The 18492-nt window shown below is 41.2% G+C and overlaps 1 protein-coding gene across 1 annotated transcript in view; it reads left to right on the forward strand.

The window, feature by feature from the left end:
* AIRE (autoimmune regulator) overlaps window positions 1–18492 on the forward strand; it is an 87119-nt gene that overhangs the window by 12097 nt on the left and 56530 nt on the right. Inside the window, exons 2-6 of the mRNA XM_033957765.1 lie at window positions 9353–9527; window positions 11022–11174; window positions 15221–15295; window positions 16225–16338; window positions 17767–17897. Coding sequence (XP_033813656.1) covers window positions 9353–9527; window positions 11022–11174; window positions 15221–15295; window positions 16225–16338; window positions 17767–17897 — 648 coding nt within the window. The remainder of the gene's footprint in view (window positions 1–9352; window positions 9528–11021; window positions 11175–15220; window positions 15296–16224; window positions 16339–17766; window positions 17898–18492) is intronic.

Raw genomic sequence — 18492 nt, forward strand, 5'->3', positions numbered from 1 at the left:
TCTTTGATTGTCCCCTGCTGCAAGACTATTGGCAGAAGGTGTGGACACAAATATGCTTCTATCTAGAGCTTAAAGAACAACTTTCTTATCCAATCCTGCTGATTAGTTTAACTAGTTCTTATATGCAGATACTTAAGGATAAAGTACCTTTACTCCAATTTCTACTATTAGTGGCGATACGTGTCATCCTTACTAATTGGAAAGATTTCTCACATGTGAACCATATTGAATGGTGGAATACTGTCTGCTTATACGCCAAATATGAAAGAATAGCAGCTGAGTGGAGGGGTTCCCTGTCTAGATTTGAGAAGATGTGGACACCATTGCTTCTATATATGAAGAAACCTTAATTGGGTATGCATACCTGTGGCTCCTGTGATCCTGCTGATACTGCTGTTGTTATTACTGATCCTATCGTTGAGGTATAGTCCCGTTGATGTATTGTTTACTGCTATGATTCCATTATAATATTATCTATTTACTGCTATGACTCCATTATAATATGATATATATAATTCTCAGGTTGATCTTATTGTGTTAGACATATTTGCTATGATTGTTCCCACGTCTGGCCAGGTTTACTGGTTATTGTTCAGTATTCTGTTTTTGAATACTATTTCTTCTGTTTGTATTAGGGCATGGATATCGATTTTATATATATCACTACTATTGTATTCAACATCTGATATCCTTGTCCTTAGGATGTATATTTTAAAATACAAATAAAGATGATTGAACTAAAAAAAAAAAGAATCCCAAAGATTTACCCAATTCATGTCACCAGGTCTATTCATCTGGAAAAAGTCAGTAATAGCCATTTCAATATGAACAACCAAATTCTGGTTCTGAAAGTAAGGAGGTATTGAGCCTCCAGTTCTTCTGAGGCTTCATTGTAGAAAGACCTTGCAGTTGAAGAATAATTGCAGCATGGTCTGATAACACAATACCTTTGATGGCTGAGGAAAGCACATAAGTAGAGAGGGAGGCACTCATCAAAAAAAAGTCGATGTGGGAGTAGGAAGAGTGGGGAGCAGAAAAGAAAGAAAATTCAGATGCATGTGGGTGTTGAACTCTCCACGGATCCATTAGGTCAAAGTGTAGCAGAAGGTCTTGAAGTTTGTGCCAGCATCTAGATTTTTTATAAGCAGTGCGAGCTTTCCTATCTCTAGAGGGATCCAAGATAAGATTAAAATCGCTTCCTATTATAATTTGGTGGTCCATAGCAGTCGCCAATTGCTCTGAGATACTGTCATAAAAAAGTGGGTCGTCCGCATTAGGACCATAAACATTAAGGCAGGCGACCGTCTTACCATTAAATTCAATATTAGCACAAATCCATCTGCCATCAAGGTCAGTTACATGAGAGAGTAGTTGGATGTCCAGTTTATTTCTGAGCACAGTAATGACTCCATTTCTTTTATCAGAAGCAAGGGAGAATAGAGTAGGTAAAGCCCACGGGAAAGAGAATTTAGCAGCATCTGCAGCAGACAGGTGGGTCTCTTGTAAAAACAGGACATCTGGTTGTAACTTCTGCACATAGTCCCAAATCTTTTGTTTCTTAGTGGGATTATTGAGACCTTTAACATTTAATGAACAGAAAGTCAAAGGCATTTGGAAATGGATGGGAAAACCATTTCAGTGGAAACACAATGTAAAAGTACCATCAGAGTATACTGAGCACAGTACAATAAGTAAAAGCCATTATTAAGAGAGTACAGCAGCAGTAGGCAGAGCGGGAAGTACAAGCTATGACATTGAAATAAAACAAAAAGCATACCCAGGTATCTAATAACAGAAGGAATGGAAAGGATCCCAGAGGAAATTGCCAGAAAGACAGCCAATAGGAGGGAAGACAGGGGTAACAACAAGGACAACAGATGGGATAGGAGGACCACAAGGGCAGCAATCAGTGGAGTGCTGGTCAGCAAAGTATGCATATGTCATATATATAACAGTAATAACAACTCAATCAAAAAAAGAGGCATCCTAGTAATATAGCATGAATAAGATAACTGCTAAAGGCAGCCTAGACCAAAGATACTAGAATAATGAGTAAAGGAGATATGGCAGTATTACATAAAATACAAAACAGAAACAGCATACCACCACATCTATGAGGAATATAACAAGTGAAAACATAACATAGTCAGCACCATGCAACCAGAAAGAAAGGGATAACATCAAACCCCTGAATGTGTAAGACACTCATAGCCTGAGACTCAGAGCAACAGGATAGCAATGCCAGATTTTATCAATTGAGCTAGGTGCCAAACGCTCAATATAGTCAGCCAGCTCCACAGGGTTAACAAAGTTTTTGGTAGAGTTATTGTGGGTGACCTGTAGAGTGGCCGGATAAAACATACCAAATTTTGCACTGATAGCTTTGAGGCAAGGACGGTAATCCATGAGCAGCTTCCAGCGTTTGGCTGCTTGCTTGGCTAAATCCAGAATGATCAAAACGGAGTGACCCTCATATTTCAATGGGTGTTTCAGCTTGGCCTGCTTCATCATCTCCATAATTTGAGCAAAGCGGAGTAGCCTGACGACAATTGCACGTGGGTGTTTAGCACCAGGATCAATGGTGTGCGTCGGCACGCGGTGAGCCCTGTCGATCTCCAAGTCGCGCTAAAAGGTAAGGTCCAGAAGTTTAGGGAGAAGGGATTGAATAAATGCAGGAGTGTCGCGCCCCTCTCTCGCTTCCGGTATCCCCAAGATCCTACAATTATTCCGGCGTGAACGATTTTGGGAATCTTCAAGTTCCTGCTCCAAGAGCGCCATTTTCTTCATCTGGCGCTGAAGAGTGGTGATATTCATCGCGTTGGTCTCAACCTGCTGCTCAGCGATATCCATACGGGACCGGAAAACAGCCATTTCGGTAGTTAAGGATTGAAGATCCGTTTTGAGATCCTCGGTGTTCTGTACCGTGGTTTGCAACAGCTCCCACATTGAGCATAGCTCATCCATAACAGCCTGAAGGGCCTCGTGTTCGCTATCAGCCTTGCCCGAGGGAGCTTTCAGTGGCGAAATAGGGTCAGAATTCTTACGCTTTCCGGCTTTACTTGATGCCATATCGACAACAGGCTAAATGAGTATATAGTGAGCACTTACAGATAGCTTTGGCTGCATGAAATAATTCTTTATTTAAGCTGGCCAGCGGAGCTCCACTAAAATGCGGCCATACCTCGTCGTGCTCGCTAGCGCCCCCCTCTGTACATCAATTCTATCAGCACCACCCTTCCATACCACCCTGCCTCCTTTCTTTCCCTACACCACTCTTCCATTCCAGCAATCCTGCTCCTTTCTCTCCCTTCATGCAGCAAGGTCCCACGATGACTGTAGCTGCCGGCTGCCAGTCCACCCCACTCTGACGTACTTGCTCTGTAGTGGACTCAGCAGCCGTATGCTGGAAGGTCCTGCGATGACTCGTCTGCTGGCTCTGCTCCAGCAATCACTGCCTGGCTGGCCTGGAACGTCCTCTCTGACATCAAAATTGACGTCGGAAAGACTTCTTGTCGGCGGGGGGAGGTAAGATTGCAGCGGCACAGGCCAGGGAAAAGGAAGGGCAGGAGGACCCGGACCTGGCCGGCCGTGCACCCTCCGAAGCCGTGCACCCGGGGCGGACCACCCCTCTGCCCTCCCCTTGGTATGCCACTGCAAAAAGGTATCCCAACTGAACAGCTGAACCCCCTCCCTTGTTCCCCCATTATCACTGACCCCTTCCCATCACCCAAAGATGTGAAAGTAACTACTACTACTATTTATCGTTTCTATAGCTCTGAAAGGCCTACACAGCACTGTGCATATGCATTTAGCATGTATTATATGGCCCCTGCTCATAAGAACTGGGATGTGATAAGAGCGGATAGTATAGCTGGTTTTAAGAAAAGTTTGGACAAGTTCGTGGAGGAAAAGTCCATAGTCTGTTATTAAGAAAGACATGGGGGAAGCTACTGCTTGCCCTGTATCGGTAGCATGGAATATTGTTATTCCTTGGGTTTTGGTCAGATATTAGTGACCTGGATTGGCCACCATGAGAACAGGCTACTGGGCTTGATGGACTATTGGTCTGACCCAGTAAGGCTATTGTTATGTTCTTATGTAATCAAATGTAGACAGACAAACAGGACATATAGAGTTTGGGTATTTTCTTGCAGAGAGAATGGTAAGATGACATAGTTATCTTATGGTAAGTGGGAGTTAGGAGTTAAAAGCAGTCTTGAAAAAGTAAGCATTTAGCATGGATTTAAATACTGCTAGAGATGGAGCCTGACATAATGACTCATGCAGTTTGTTCCAGGCATACGGTGCAGCAAGATAGAAGGGATGGAGCCTGGAGTTGGCAGTGGAGGAGAAGGGTATGAATAGGAGGGACTTACCCAATGAACGAAGTTCATGGGAAAGAGTATAAGGAACATAAGTGGGGAGTGAGGAGAGATAATGAGGGGCTTCCGAATGAATGCACTTGGAGGTCAGTAAAAGGAGTTTGAACTGTATTCAGAAATGGATGGGGAGCCACTTGAGGAGAGGTGTAATGTGAGTATGGTGACTCTTGTGTAATATAAATCATACAGCAGATTTTGGACAGATTGAAGAGTAGAGAGATGGTTGAGCAGAAAACCTGAGAGAAGCAAGTTGCAGTAATCTAAGTGAGAGGTGATGAGAGTATGGATAAAGATTTTGGTAATGTACTTGGAGAGGAGAGATAGGATTTTGGTAATATTATAGAAGAAGAAGCAACAGGCTTTAGCGGTTTGTTGAATCTGAGCAGAGAAGGAGAGAGAGGAGTCAAAGGTTGTGAGCACATAAGACAGGGAAGATGAGAGTGTTGTCCATAAAAATAGAGAATAAGGGGAGGGGGAAAGTGGGTATAGGTGAAAAGATAAGAAGCTAGGTCTTAGCCATATTCAGTTTTAGATGGCAGTGAGACATCTAAGCAGCAATGTCAGACAGGCAGGCTAAGACATGGGCCTGGATTCCTGTAGAGATATCTTGTGTGGAGAGGTAGATCTTGGAGTCATCAGCATAGAGATGATACTGAAAATCATGGGAGGAGATCAGTGTACTGAGGGACCGAGTATAGAAGGAGAAAAGGAGAGGTCCCAGGACAAAGCCTTGGGAAACACTGATTGATAGTGGGATAGCAGCGGAGTAGGATCTACCATAGCATCCACTGAAAGTGCTGTGAAAGAGATAGGAAGAATACCAGGAGAGAACAGAACCCTGGAAGCCTAGTGAGGACAGAGTATTGAGGAGTAGGTGATGATCAACAGTGTCAAAAGCAGCAGCTAGATAGAGGAGAATAGAGTATCTTTGGATCTGGCCAGAAACTGGTCATTGAGACTTTAGTAAGGGCAGATTCTGTAGAATGCATTGGGTGACAACCTGATTGAATTGGGTTAAGAAAGCTTGAGATGAAAGGAAGTTTAGGCAGCAGTGATGAACAGCACGTTCAAATACAATTTTTTGAGGAAAGGTGTGTATGTTTGAAGACATTGGGAACAGTTGCAGTGGAAAGTGATAGGTTTAGATGTGAGAGATAGGAGGGATGACAATGGGAGAGATAGTGCTAAGTAGGTTGCTGGGAATCATATCAGAGGAGCAGGTAGTGGGTTTGGAGGAGGAGAGAAGTGCAGTTTCTTCCTCAGTGATTTCAGAAAAAGAGGAAAAGGTGGTAGGGGTTGAGGGAAGGATGGCAGATGGAAGGAGGAATGTGGGGAAGATGACCTGGTTGAGAACTCAAGGTGAATTTTCTGAACCTTGTCATAGAAGAACTCAGTCATAGTCTGGAGGAAACTTGAAAGGGGGATTGAAGATGAGAGCACTTTGAGTAGAGAGGCGGCAAGAGTTAGAGATGAGAATTAGTTAATAGGCATAACATTCTTGTTTGGCAAGTGAGAGGGCAGACTGGAAGGATGTCAGCAGGAATTTGAAGTGTATGAAGTTAACATGTATACGGGATTTAAGCTAAAGGTGTTCAGCAGATCGGGCACAGGAGTGCAAGCAGCATATGTTGGAGGTCAGCTAGGGATGGATTTTGGCATGCCTTACAGGATATGAGATGGGTGGAGTGAGGGTATCTAGAACAGAGAACAGAATGGTGTTACAGGAGAAGACGGTTTCATCAACAGACTTGAATGACATAGTAGTTGAAGAGAGGGATGATACAGTGGTAGAGAGGGTGCCAGGGTCAATATCCTGAAGGTTTCTAAATGTATTGGTAATGATTGACCCTGGTCTGGGGGTGGGGTTGGGGGAAGGTGATGAACTGTGAGCATTAATAGATGATGGTCAGAGAGGGGAAGAGTTGAGGTGCCGAAATTGGTGGTAGAGCAGTTGTAGGAGAAAACAAAGTCAAGGCAGTGGTCATTCTGGTGCAGAGGGGTAGTGAAGCACAGCTGGAGATTGAATGAGGATGTCAGAGCGAGAAACCTGGAAGTGTAGGAGTTGGAGGGATATCAGCATGGATATTGAAGTCACCAAGGTTGAGGGAAGGATATGATGGGTTCAAGAAAGAAGGAGAGCCAGGAGCCAAAGTCATAAAGGAAAGAAGAGAGGAACATATCAGAGGGTTGGTAAATGACTGCTACCTAGAGAGGAAGAGGAGCAAATAGATGGATGGAATGGACTTCTAAGGAGAGAAAGCAGTGAGATTGAGGGGGAGAAGAGATTGATACCTATAAGATGGCGAGAGTAACAGCCTAACCAACCAACTGGGCGAGCTGTATGTAAGAAAAGATAGCTTCTATGACACAGTGCAGTAGTCGAAACAGTGTCTCCAGGGCAGACACAGATCTTGGTTAGTGCCAGCAAGTGGAGAGTTTGAGAAATAAATAGGTCATGGATGAAGGTAAGTTTTTGGAGACCAAGCGGGCATTCTACAGAGTACATGAGAAAGGCAGAGAGAAAGGAAGGAGGAGGGGAAGATAAATAAAATTGGTTACATTGTGGTGTGACCCCTCATGAGTAGGGTGAGGGTTGATTTGGAGGACCAGGATTGGGCTTGATGTCCCCGGCAGAGAGCAAGAGAAGGAGTAAGAGAATACAGATAAGTGTGGAAGAGGCATTGGAAGGCTGTGCCACAGTCTAGATGCACACAGGAAGAGTGAGGATGACTGGATGAGAGGCAGAAAGTGTTGAAGCTGTAGAGCTGAGAAAAAAGTGGAGAATAGAAGAAAGGGTAGGATGTGACTTAAAAAAGTGAGTGACATTGTGAGGGGGAGGTTACATGGTTTTGGGTGAAGAGAGAGACTGGGAAAGGTCAGTATTAGGAGGAGGAAGTGGTGTGCAGGAATCATGATGGGGGGGGGGGGAGGGAAGGCACCAGGACAATAAGATTTATACTAGATATGGGAAATTTTCTTAAACATTGATTTGTGAGACTAGTCAGGATTGTGAGACAATGGTGGTCTGGTCAAAATTACCTGGGAGCTAGTGTCATAGTGTAAAGGAGAGAAGCAGTTTTGAAAAGTAGGCTTACCAGGGAGAGTCATGGAGAGGCATAATTATATGAGTACTGAGGGTAAGAAGACAGGGTTTAAGAAAGGGGTAACAAATAAATCTGTCCCCACAAGAAAAACATGAAAGGAAGTGAGCTATAGACGTTTAAGCACATTTTTAAATTGAAAATCAGGACTAAAGGGGGAGTGGCTGGGAGATAGTTGGCAAGTGACAGGTTTCATGCTGAGCAGACTTCAGAGACTTCACATAGCCAGAGGAAGATCTTGGGGAATCTGTAGAAATGGTAGGAATGCATATACAAATTAACAGAGAAGCCAAGACAGCAAATACAATAAAGCAAAAGCAGGCATGTACAAAATTTACATATTCATTTTACAGGATAGATAGTAAGGTAGATAAGAGTCCACACAAGAAAAACAGGAAAAGATGTAAGCTATAGATTTTTAAGCACCTTTTTTAAATGGAAATCAGGGCTCCAGGGGGAGTGACTGGGAGATAGTGGGCAGGTGACAGGTTTTGTGCTGAGCAGACTTCAGAGGAAAGACTAAAAATGTTAGGGCTCTTCAGCTTGGAAAAGAGATGGCTGAGGGGAGATATGACTGAAGTCTACAAAATCCTAAGTAGAGTAGAACATGGACAAGTAGATAGTTTTTTCACTCCATCAACAATTACAAAGACTAGGGAAATACTTTTAAAACCAATAGGAGGAAATATTTTTTCACTCAGAGAATAGTTAAGCTCTGGAACGCATTGCCAAGGGTTGTGGGAAGAGCGGATAGCATAGCTGGTTTTAAGAAAGGTTTGGACAATTTCCTGGAGGAAAAGTCCATAGTCTGTTATTGAGAAAGACATGGAGGAAGCCACTGCTTGCCCTGGATTGGTAGCATGGAATATTGCTACTCCTTGGGTTATGGCCACCATGGGAACGGGCTACCGGGCTTGATGGACCATTTGTTTGACCCAGTAAGGCTATTCTTATGTTCTTATTTGTGACAGCTTCAGTAATTATGGCCATTCCTACTAGAGCAGCAAGTTGGTCCCAGGAGTAGGCTAGTGGTCAGTACAGTGGCATGTAAGAGACCTATGTCTATATCTTTCTCTAGCTAGTACACTTGTGGTGGAAATTGTGAGCCTTCCACAAATCCACAAATACCAACTGTACCTATAGATAGGAGACACCTGCAGATCTGTGGGCTTTTGTAGTGGTACAGTAGGTTTTTAGGTGTTTCTGGAGGGCTCACAATACAAAATAAGGGTGTAAAGGTAGGATTATATGAAGTCAACTGTACTGACCATTAGGCTAACCCTCTGCTCTACTGAGAGGTCTGCATGGCTAGTTAATAGAAATGGTGCCATACAGCCATCCCTATGGCTTCTTTTTGTGTGTTTCTCTTGAGGTCTTTTTTTTTAATGGCACGTAAAGAAATATAACTGAGCACAAGACATCTGGAAAATAGTGCTTTTCAAAACAAAAATAGATATTTGCCAGATCACAAAAATTGCTGTGTTCAGGATGGGAATTTTAGATGTTTTCAGCAAAACATCTATAATTGGACTTGAATGTCATATTGAAAATGTCCCTTCACTGGTCCACATACATACAGTACATGAGTAAATAACTAGAATCCTGACATTTATTCACATTTATGCCTCCTAATTCTAGTTAATTCCTTTTAGAATTATACCCTAAAAGGGAAAAATTTTCAATATTGCAACTCATTGTGCTCAGAGAGTGACATCTACAGATGTCATCTTCCTAGCTGGACCAACAAAAGCAAAGCTGTACTCTGTTTAGATCTAGAAGTATGTCAGAAGAAATCTGGAATCATTTGAAACTAAGAGCAAGAAGTGGGTCAAATCTTTGTTTTGACTGAAGTCTCTTCTCTTCTTGCAGGAGACTCTGAGCCTGAGTGAACAAAATGGCTGTCACAAGGCCTTTTTTTCCCTGCTGACCTGGCTTCTGAGTAGAGATTTGTCTTCCATACATGAATTTTGGAGAATCCTCTTTAAGGATTATAATTTGGAACGATATTCCAGACTCACTTCCATCCAGAGCAGTTTTCCTAAAGGTAGGAGATAGTGGCAATCTTTAATTGTAAATCAAACTAATGTAAGACAACTAGAATTAAAATAAATTACTCAAATCCAGATAGAAATATACAAGCCCATGTGTGTGATACAATGTTCAGAACCTCCTTCTAAAAAGCATCCTTTTTTTTTTTTTTACTGGTCAGATCCCCAAAATATCACAGTTTCAGATTATCAGATACAACATAGAATTCCATGTTTACTGAAATCCGAAAATTACTGTTCTAACTTTCTTAGATCAGTCAATACTGCAGATCCTGGTTGTGATAATAACATTTTTAAAGCAGCTCTTTTTTTTTTTTCAAGATTCAAATATTTGCAGATCACATCTCCATTTTGACAAATGTCTCATTTATATAGAGCAAATCTACATCTTCATCTTTATATTGCACAACAAAACCATCATTTTATTTTCAGCACAGACCCCCTCCTTTACAAAGTTGTGCTAGCGTTTTTAGTGCCGGCCCTGGTGGTATCAACAGACGCTCTAACCCCTGTGCCACACATTCCATACTCTTTTGTTTTGTGAGTAAATCAAGGAAAATATTTGTTGTTTACCTGCAATAACATCACTTTGTTTTCCAGAGATTTAAAAAAAAAGATTTGACATTGCTAAGTGAACATTTCTTAAGAAAGAACTGAATATTTACTGTATCTAGCTTTTTATTGGTAGAAACAGAAATGTTCAAGGTGGTCACAACTTGTGTAATATTTATTGTTTATACATTTATATTCCACATTTAAACCAAGGTGGATTACAGTACAACATTCATAATAACAAATCAAACCTAAAACCCATAATAGTAAAATACTATACAATAAAATCCAGATAAGTACCGGTAGATTCTCAGCAATTTTGTCAGGGTTGTTAGAGATGTGCAGTTTTTCTGTTCACTTACCCCTTTTACAAAACTGTACGCAGTGGTAACTGCTCTGACACTCATATAATTCTTATGAGCGTCCAAGCTGTTACTGCCATGGCTGGCGCTAAAAAATGCTAGCACAGTTTTTTTTAAAAGGGGGGTTAATTTATTCATTTTAAATGTGCATAAAAATATGTTAACCTATGAATTCACACATATAAAGTTGATCTTTATAGATAAAATAGATTTTACAACCATTTAAACCATTTGAAACTTGAAAACATCTGATAGCAACCTAAAATTCACTTAAAAATCTGAAAGCACACCTAAAGTTGTATCTGTGCACATCTCTAGTTGTGATCTCAGTGTTTTTCTAATGCGGTAATATACAGTAATAATGTTTACATAATTTCCAGTGAATGAGATAAGCAATCTTACTGTATCTTTCTGTATACATAGCAAGAGTTTTTCATACTGTGGATGCACTTTCATCTTCTGTCTCTCTGCTCTGTTGAGGTCCACCCTCATCATATAATTCCCTCTATATTTCTTTCTCTTTACCAAGATATCTATCTATCTATACTGTATATATGTCCTTAATCTCCTCTTCAGAATTAGATTTGGCTAGGCAACGAAGAGTAAGAAAAGCTCCTACTAGCCCCAAGACTCAGACACAGTCCAGACATCAAGGAAAGAGGAAGGCTCTGGAGGAAGGAGACTCTATTCAAACAACATCGACTGCATTAAAATGCAGCTCAAGTTCAGGTATTGAGAGAAAGTACCACGATGAAGGTTTTAAAAACCCATGATAAACCAAAAACATGGTAGTCTTGGTTATCCCCTTCTTGAACCTGCCTTCTCTCAATGGCCTGGTGCATAAATTCAGCTGCTGCTGATGGCCTGCCTCTATCTCTCTTTCTCAGTGTATTGAGATGGTGATGCCATTACAAATGCTACTGTTCTACCATTTTTTATATATTGGGGCACCTTGCATCTCTCTCATTGCCTTGTGACGCTGTTGGTGCTACAGCTGCTCTACACCTTTCTTTGTGCCTTGAGGCATTGTTATCCCTGCTGCTACTGCCCTATTGTCTCTCAGTACATCTGGGTTTGGATTCCACTGCTGCCCTGGCCCTGCCATTCTCTTGGTGTCTTGAAGTGCTGATGCTATTGGTGCTGCCTCTGTCTTGATGACATGAGATTTTGATAACACTGATAGTGCTACCCTGTACCTTTCTTGGTATACTCAGCTGTAGATGCCGCAGCTGATGCTGTACTGTTCTTCTCTGTATGTCTTGGGGCATTGATGCCGTCGCTCCTGTTCTGCTCCTCTCTTTATATCTGCTGTCCTGCTGCTCTCTGCGCACCATGCACCTCACTCAGTTCTTTGGGCCACTGCTGTTGCAGCCATCTTCCCCATCAGTTGTTTGTGACAAGGCTGCCACTGGGGTTTCCCTGCCCCCATCTTGAGGCATTGAAAAGTTAATGCTACTGTTGCTCTGCTCTTTACTTGGCGTCTTCAAATGCTATAGCTTCTGCTGCTGCCTACCTGCAAATGTCATCAAAATGGATAGAAAGCCATGTTAGAGTCAAAAATAGCATGGCATTACTTTCCCACTGGCTATATATATGGACAAAAATAATATACAGTACTTGGGAGCACAAAATGAATGACATAAATGAGAAACAAAATGATACAGGGGCTTATTTTCAAAACAGGAAAATGTAAAAAAAAAAAAGCAACATATGAGGGCTGTTCAAAAAATATCAGACCTTTATTCATAAAAAATACTTGTATTCAGATACAACAATCTTATACTAATCTTCTTCAAAATAATCCCTTTTGGCTGCCACACACTTCTTCCAGTGGTTCTGCAACTGTCGGAAACAGCGCTGGAACACCTCTTTTGAGATTGCTCACATCTGGTCCGTTGCATTCTGCATGATGTTTCTCTTGACTGAAATCTGGTCCCTTTCAGGGGCATTTTCAGCTTGGGGAAAAGCCAGAAGTTACACAGAGCCATATCAGGAGAGTAGGAAATCTGAGGAATCACAGATGTGTTGCGTTTGGCCAGGAAAATCTGTATCAAATGTGAAGAATGGCAGGTGCGTTATTGTGATGAAGCTGCCAATTGCCCACTGCCCACAGGTTCGACTGTTTGCATCTCATAACATTACAAAGGTCATGCAGAATCTCTTGGTAATACCCCTTGGTGATTCGATGATCCTGCATCACCAGGGTCCTCACTTGGTCAATGACAATCTCATTTCTGGATGTTTAAGGCCTACCAGAACATGCTTCACTCTCCACTGATGTGCAGCCATCTCTGAAGTGGTTGTACCACTCGTTTATCTGTGTGGCACTCATTGCTTCATCCCTGAAGGCCTGTTGAATCTTGTGGATCGTTTCCACTTGGGAATTGCCAAGCTTTACACAAAAATTAATGCAGAAGCGTTGTTCAACTTTTTCTGTCATTTTGTCAAAAATGAAAATCGGATGGCGCTCATTTACAGTTCCTCACTCATCGATGGTCTGCCGGTGACTGACAGCTTCTGTAGGCGGGAAAAAATTCAAGCATGCACATTAGGGTCACCTATATATGTGTACCAAACCATGCCTCCCTAGCTTTATTTATGCAAGAAAAATTAAGGTGTGATACTTCTTGTAAAGTGGTCAATGGATGTTTCCTCATCCAAACGTCCAAAACGCTCTTTTTTAAAACCCACTTTTAAGACACTTTTCTATGCAGGTCATCAGCAGTGCATCTAAATCTTATAGGGCATGTTGGAAGTGTATTTTGGGTGGGACTAGGGCGGCTTATGATTTGGGCATTTTCTGCAATAATGGAACATTGTAGAAATGTTCAGGACAAAAAAATAGGATGTTTGAGACTAGACCTGCTTCAGTAATGAATAAGTACCAAAAAAGTGCTCAAATTGACCAGATAACCACTGGAGGGATTAAGGAATGAACCCCCCCTTACTCCCTCAGTGGCCACTGACCCCCTCCCATCCCCCAAAGATGTGAAAGAAATAGTACATACCATCCTGTATGACAGCAGCAGATATTATGGCCAGTCCTATTAGAGAAGCAAACAAGTCCCTGGAGCAGCCTAGTAGGCAGTGCAGTAGACTGCAGAGAAGGGGTCCAGGCCCATATACCATACTAACTTGTGCACATGGTCAAAAGTGTGAGCCCTCCAAAATCTAACACACACCTACTGTATCAACATATAGGTGACACCTGCAGGTATAAGGGTTATTATTTTGGTGTACAGTTAGTTGCAGTAGGGTTTTTTTTTTTTTTTTTTTTTTTTTGGGGGGGGGGGGGTCTAGAATGATTCAGCATGGCCATTTCAGCACAGAACAGTTCAGCATGGACAGCTCAGCACAGCTGTTTCAGCCAACTTGGTCCAGCTCTTTTTATTGTAAACCACTTAGAACTTTTGATTATGGCTGTATAAAAAAATAAAGTTATTAGTATTATTATTTAACTGCAGCTGTTTCTTTGCGACCGTTGTAAAGGCAAGCTCTTATCTTGCTGAAACTGCAAGGTTTGAAAAAGAGGGGGGATAACTCCCTTCCCCTCATTGGTGCTTCTTGCATTTCCCTTCACACACCCGTGGTCTTTTTCTCCTGCCTTCGCATCATCTGGTGACTTCAAGGTTTGAAAGAGGGGGGCATAGCTCACCCCCCACTGGTGCATCTTTCTTTTCCCTTCACTCACCTGTGGTCTTCTTCTCCTGCCTCTGCATCATCTGGTGACTTTAAGGTTTAAAATAGGAGCGTTCATAGCCCCCTCCACCCCCTTCCCCCACTGGTGCATCTTTCTTTTCCCTTCACCCACCTGTGGTCTTCTTCTCCTGCTTCTACATCATCTGGTAACTTCAAGGTTTGAGAGAGAGGGCATAGCTCCCTCTCTCCCTTCAATGGTGCTTCCTTCCTTTTCCTTTACCCACCCGTAGTCTTCGCCTGCCTACGCATCATCTGGTGACTTCAAGGTTTGAAAGGGGGGGGGGGGGCATCATCACAGATCAATCAGGCATATCCTAAGGCTTCTCTTTATAGTGGAACAGAAAGTTGTCTAGAAGTAAGATTTCTGTGGTAAAAGGTTGACTTTAAGATGATGTCTTAATATAAAGATATAAAACAGCCCATGCTGAAAGAGTTTTAATGAACTAGCCACGCTGAAACAGCTGTACTGAAACTGCTGTACTGAATTGTCCCTTTCCCAATGGTGAGATTTGTACCTGAGACCTTTTATGTGAAGTCCACTGCAGTGCCCCCAAGGTGCTTCACTGTTCTATTGGATGTCTGTATGGACAGTTTACTAAGAATGCTGGCCCCCTAGACATCTTAATGGCTTGTTTTTGTGCATCTTTCCCTTGGATGTTTTTTTTTTCTTTTTGAAAATGGTCCTAAATAAAAGATAAATACACTGAACTCAAAAATGTCTAGCAAATGGCCATTTTTGAAACAAAACGGGTGTTTTTCTGGTTTGAAAATGGCCATTTTTTCTACTGGATTTTTGGACATTTTTCCCCAAAACATCCAAAACACAGATTTACAAGTCATATTGAAAATGCCCCCGCCCATGATATAAAACACCTTTTTCTATGTACTCTCTATTAAAAATGAGTTCCCTCTGGTCAGATCAGGGGAAGTGACTGCTGAAATCAGTTGGGAAATGTCCTCATAGTGGATTAAAGTAAACCCAAGTGAGGGGTGGAGAGGGTGTAAAAGGGAAGGAGGAATGCTATTTACACCATTTTAACTCGCATTACATTAACTTCTGCTCTGTTACAATCCAGCAGGGCCCCAAACAAAATCAAAATCACAGAAGAAACCAGAACAAGTGGAGATTCAATGTTTACCTCTTGGAAATGGTGAGTCTAGCCATCATTTTATCCTATCTAGGCTGTCCAGCCCCATAACCCCTCTTTCACCCTTTTCCTCAGAAAATATCATAAATGAATCTTATTCTGAAACTTTGTTTACATTCGTCGCCTTTATGTTAGAGTGAAAGAAAAATAGGAGCTAGATAAGCATAGAAATAAGCTTCAAGTTTTTCACATTTCAAGTTTTTATTAAAATTTGATTTGATCGTTTATCTTGTTTTACTAAACGAAATACAATAATAAAAAAAGCATTAAAAGATATACAAGTGCAGTTTAAGAACTGAATATAAAATAAGGTAAACTAAACTGACATATGAACAAAGGGGAAAAAATAGCACAAAATGAATAAAAAATATAACTCATATTACTGGGTAGGAGGTACACAATTTAAGGAATATTTCCATAATAGCTTATATTTAAAAAAAGAAAAAGTCATAATTGAGGATAAGGCAGAAGCATACAAGCTTAGTAGAGGAACCACAAGGCTGCTTCATTGTTTCAGGAGCACCAATAAGATACTATTAGAGGTGGTCTACTACATCTTGTGACAGAATTTTCCTGAACTTATATATAGTGCAATATAGAATATTCCAACCTAGAGAATAGAAAGCTTCAGGTATAGTAAAATTTGAAAAATAAGGGTTCTACTGACTTTCAGTATTTGCTGTAAAGGCATCAGAAGTTACTTTGGTTCCTCGCCTGGTCTATCTATTCAAGGCAAGTAATTGCTTTAACTTTCTTTAAAGATACAGGAACCTGGATTTAAATGCTTATGACTTACCGTAAATGTTCTCTATCATTACCAAAGGAAGGAACAAATATTTTGGTCTCCTTTTCCAATGGAAAAGAATAAGAAGAAAATTTACAATGTTAATAGCATGATTCTTCCTTCACATATCTGTTTTTAATATCCCTAGGTATACAAAGTATGGCTGCCAAAGTCCAGAGAGCTGTTACTATGACCTCCAGTGATATTCCAGTGGCCTGTGGAGCTGTAGAAGGAATTCTTTTCAAACAGGTGTTTGAATCAGGTAAAATGTGTTCTCATCAACTTGTGTCTGCATAAGGCAGCTAACCATATATGAGCACACGCTTAGGAGAGCAAAGGAAATAGACTGGTATTCTCACCACCAAGTATGACTAAAGTAGACAGTCAAAGATTCCTATTCTTCCCATTGTACTGGTAGTCATTTTTGAGTGCCTTCAAGCTGGACAGGATATGGCAACAGCTCCAGATGAAAAGGAGACAGGATTGGAAGTTAAATGCCAATCGAGATTCTTACCTAGGTAGGATGTATCATGCATTCTTAGAACTAATGAGGTATAAAGATTGGAAAGTGAAGGTGAGGCCATAGATCAATTGAGTACAAGTGATCTGAATAGGAACTAAGGGCTCCTTTTACGAAGGTGCATTAGGGTCCTAATGTGCGGAATAGCGCTCACTAAAATGCCCTGAACGCTAGCTACTACTGCCTCCTCTTGAGCAGGCAGTAGTTTTTCGGATAGCGTGCCTAAGTCTATGTAGTACAGAGGAATTCAAAAAATCAGAGAAGGATCTTAGTCAGCTATGAAGGTCAGTAGCATTTCTGAGTGGGTGTGGCAAGAAAGGACAGGTAAAATATCTGGAAAAACTAAGGAAAACAGAAAGATAGTCAGGAAAGCAATGGTATGAACGATTTAAAATTAGCTATGGCAGTAGTTAAACAAGGTGATAGCTTTTCTCAGTTAAGTATGTCAATGAAGTAGTAAAGTACAGAGGTAGGAGGAAGGATAGCAAAGTTTAGGGGTGAAAAGCAGTACTGTATGGATTATGATAAATTAAAAAATAGAAATACTGAGGGGCAGATAGTCAGATTTCTGACAAAAAAGATACTTATGATGGAGTATCTAAGAAAGAATAAGGAATGATCAAGTTTTGGCAGCTAAGATTCAATGCTAGATGTAGAATTTTGCTTTTGGGGTGATACATAATGGGAGGTCAGACACCGATATGCATTAAATATGAGCAAGACCTTTAGGTGATCATATCTAATGATTTTAAATATGCAAAACTGTAGTGGCAAGACACCTGAGGTAGAGAGGTGCTAGCAATCATAGAGAGAGGTTTGTAAGTAAAGTAGGGGTAGGCAATTCCGGTCCTCAAAATCCACAGGCAGGTCAAGTTTTCAGGATATCCACAAAGAATATATATGAGATGGATTACACGCACTGCCTCCTTGAAATGCAAATCTATCTCATGCATATTTATTGTGGATATCCTGAAAACCTGACCTGCCTGTGGCTCTTGAGGACTGAAATTGCCTACCCCAGTATAGAGCATCTTAGCTATGAAGAAGTGGAGGGGATGCCAGTTAAGTAAGTTCTATGCTATTAAGAAAAGAAACTGAAAACACTAGTTGAACCTTATGGCCCTTATTTGCTATTATATTTTGTATTTACACTGAGTGTTTGCTTTCTAGGTGGATCTAAGAAATGCATCAAAGTTGGGGGCGAATTTTATGCACCAAACAAGTCTGAGGAGGGGGGAAAGAACCGAAGCAGAAGCCTGAAAACCATAATTCGCACCAAAGCACCACCAGCTACTAATCCTGTATGGCTGTATCTCCTTACCCAGTTACCTAATCTGCAGCATCATTTTAGCATGACTTCCTTTCTTATCAATGCTTATAATTGCACTATAGACTCAGTTTTGTTGGGTTAGAAAGTGAGAAGGAAACTCATTGTTTGTACCTCCTTCTAGCTAAGTCAAGGGAGCATTTTACGTAGCACCTTACTTTCACTGCTCAAAGGAGGTAGAGTAATCTGTTAAAGAAAATATAATGGTTGACAAGGACCATATATTCTATTTAGTTTCATTCCTGGTGCAATTTCAAAGACCCCTGTTGATCTCTGGCTCTCCTTTTGCTTCTTAACAGCTGGGAAATCTTTGGGCATATCACATGCTTTATAGAATTCCATTACTACTTTGTCTCAACTGCCTCCATTGCAAAGAGATTCTATGCATCTACCACTCTTTCCATATATTTTTTGATATCATCCTATGTTTACACCTTATGTTGACACCTGGATTGCTCTCCCAGAGGAGGTTATTGCGGAATCAACCATCCTAGGATTCAAAAGCAAACTAGATGCACATCTCCTTATGAGAGGCATAGAAGGATATGGGTGACTAAAAATTATGCCAG

The sequence above is a fragment of the Geotrypetes seraphini genome, chromosome 9 (assembly GCF_902459505.1).
Source record: "Geotrypetes seraphini chromosome 9, aGeoSer1.1, whole genome shotgun sequence".
In the NCBI taxonomy this organism is placed as follows: Eukaryota; Metazoa; Chordata; class Amphibia; order Gymnophiona; family Dermophiidae; genus Geotrypetes; species Geotrypetes seraphini.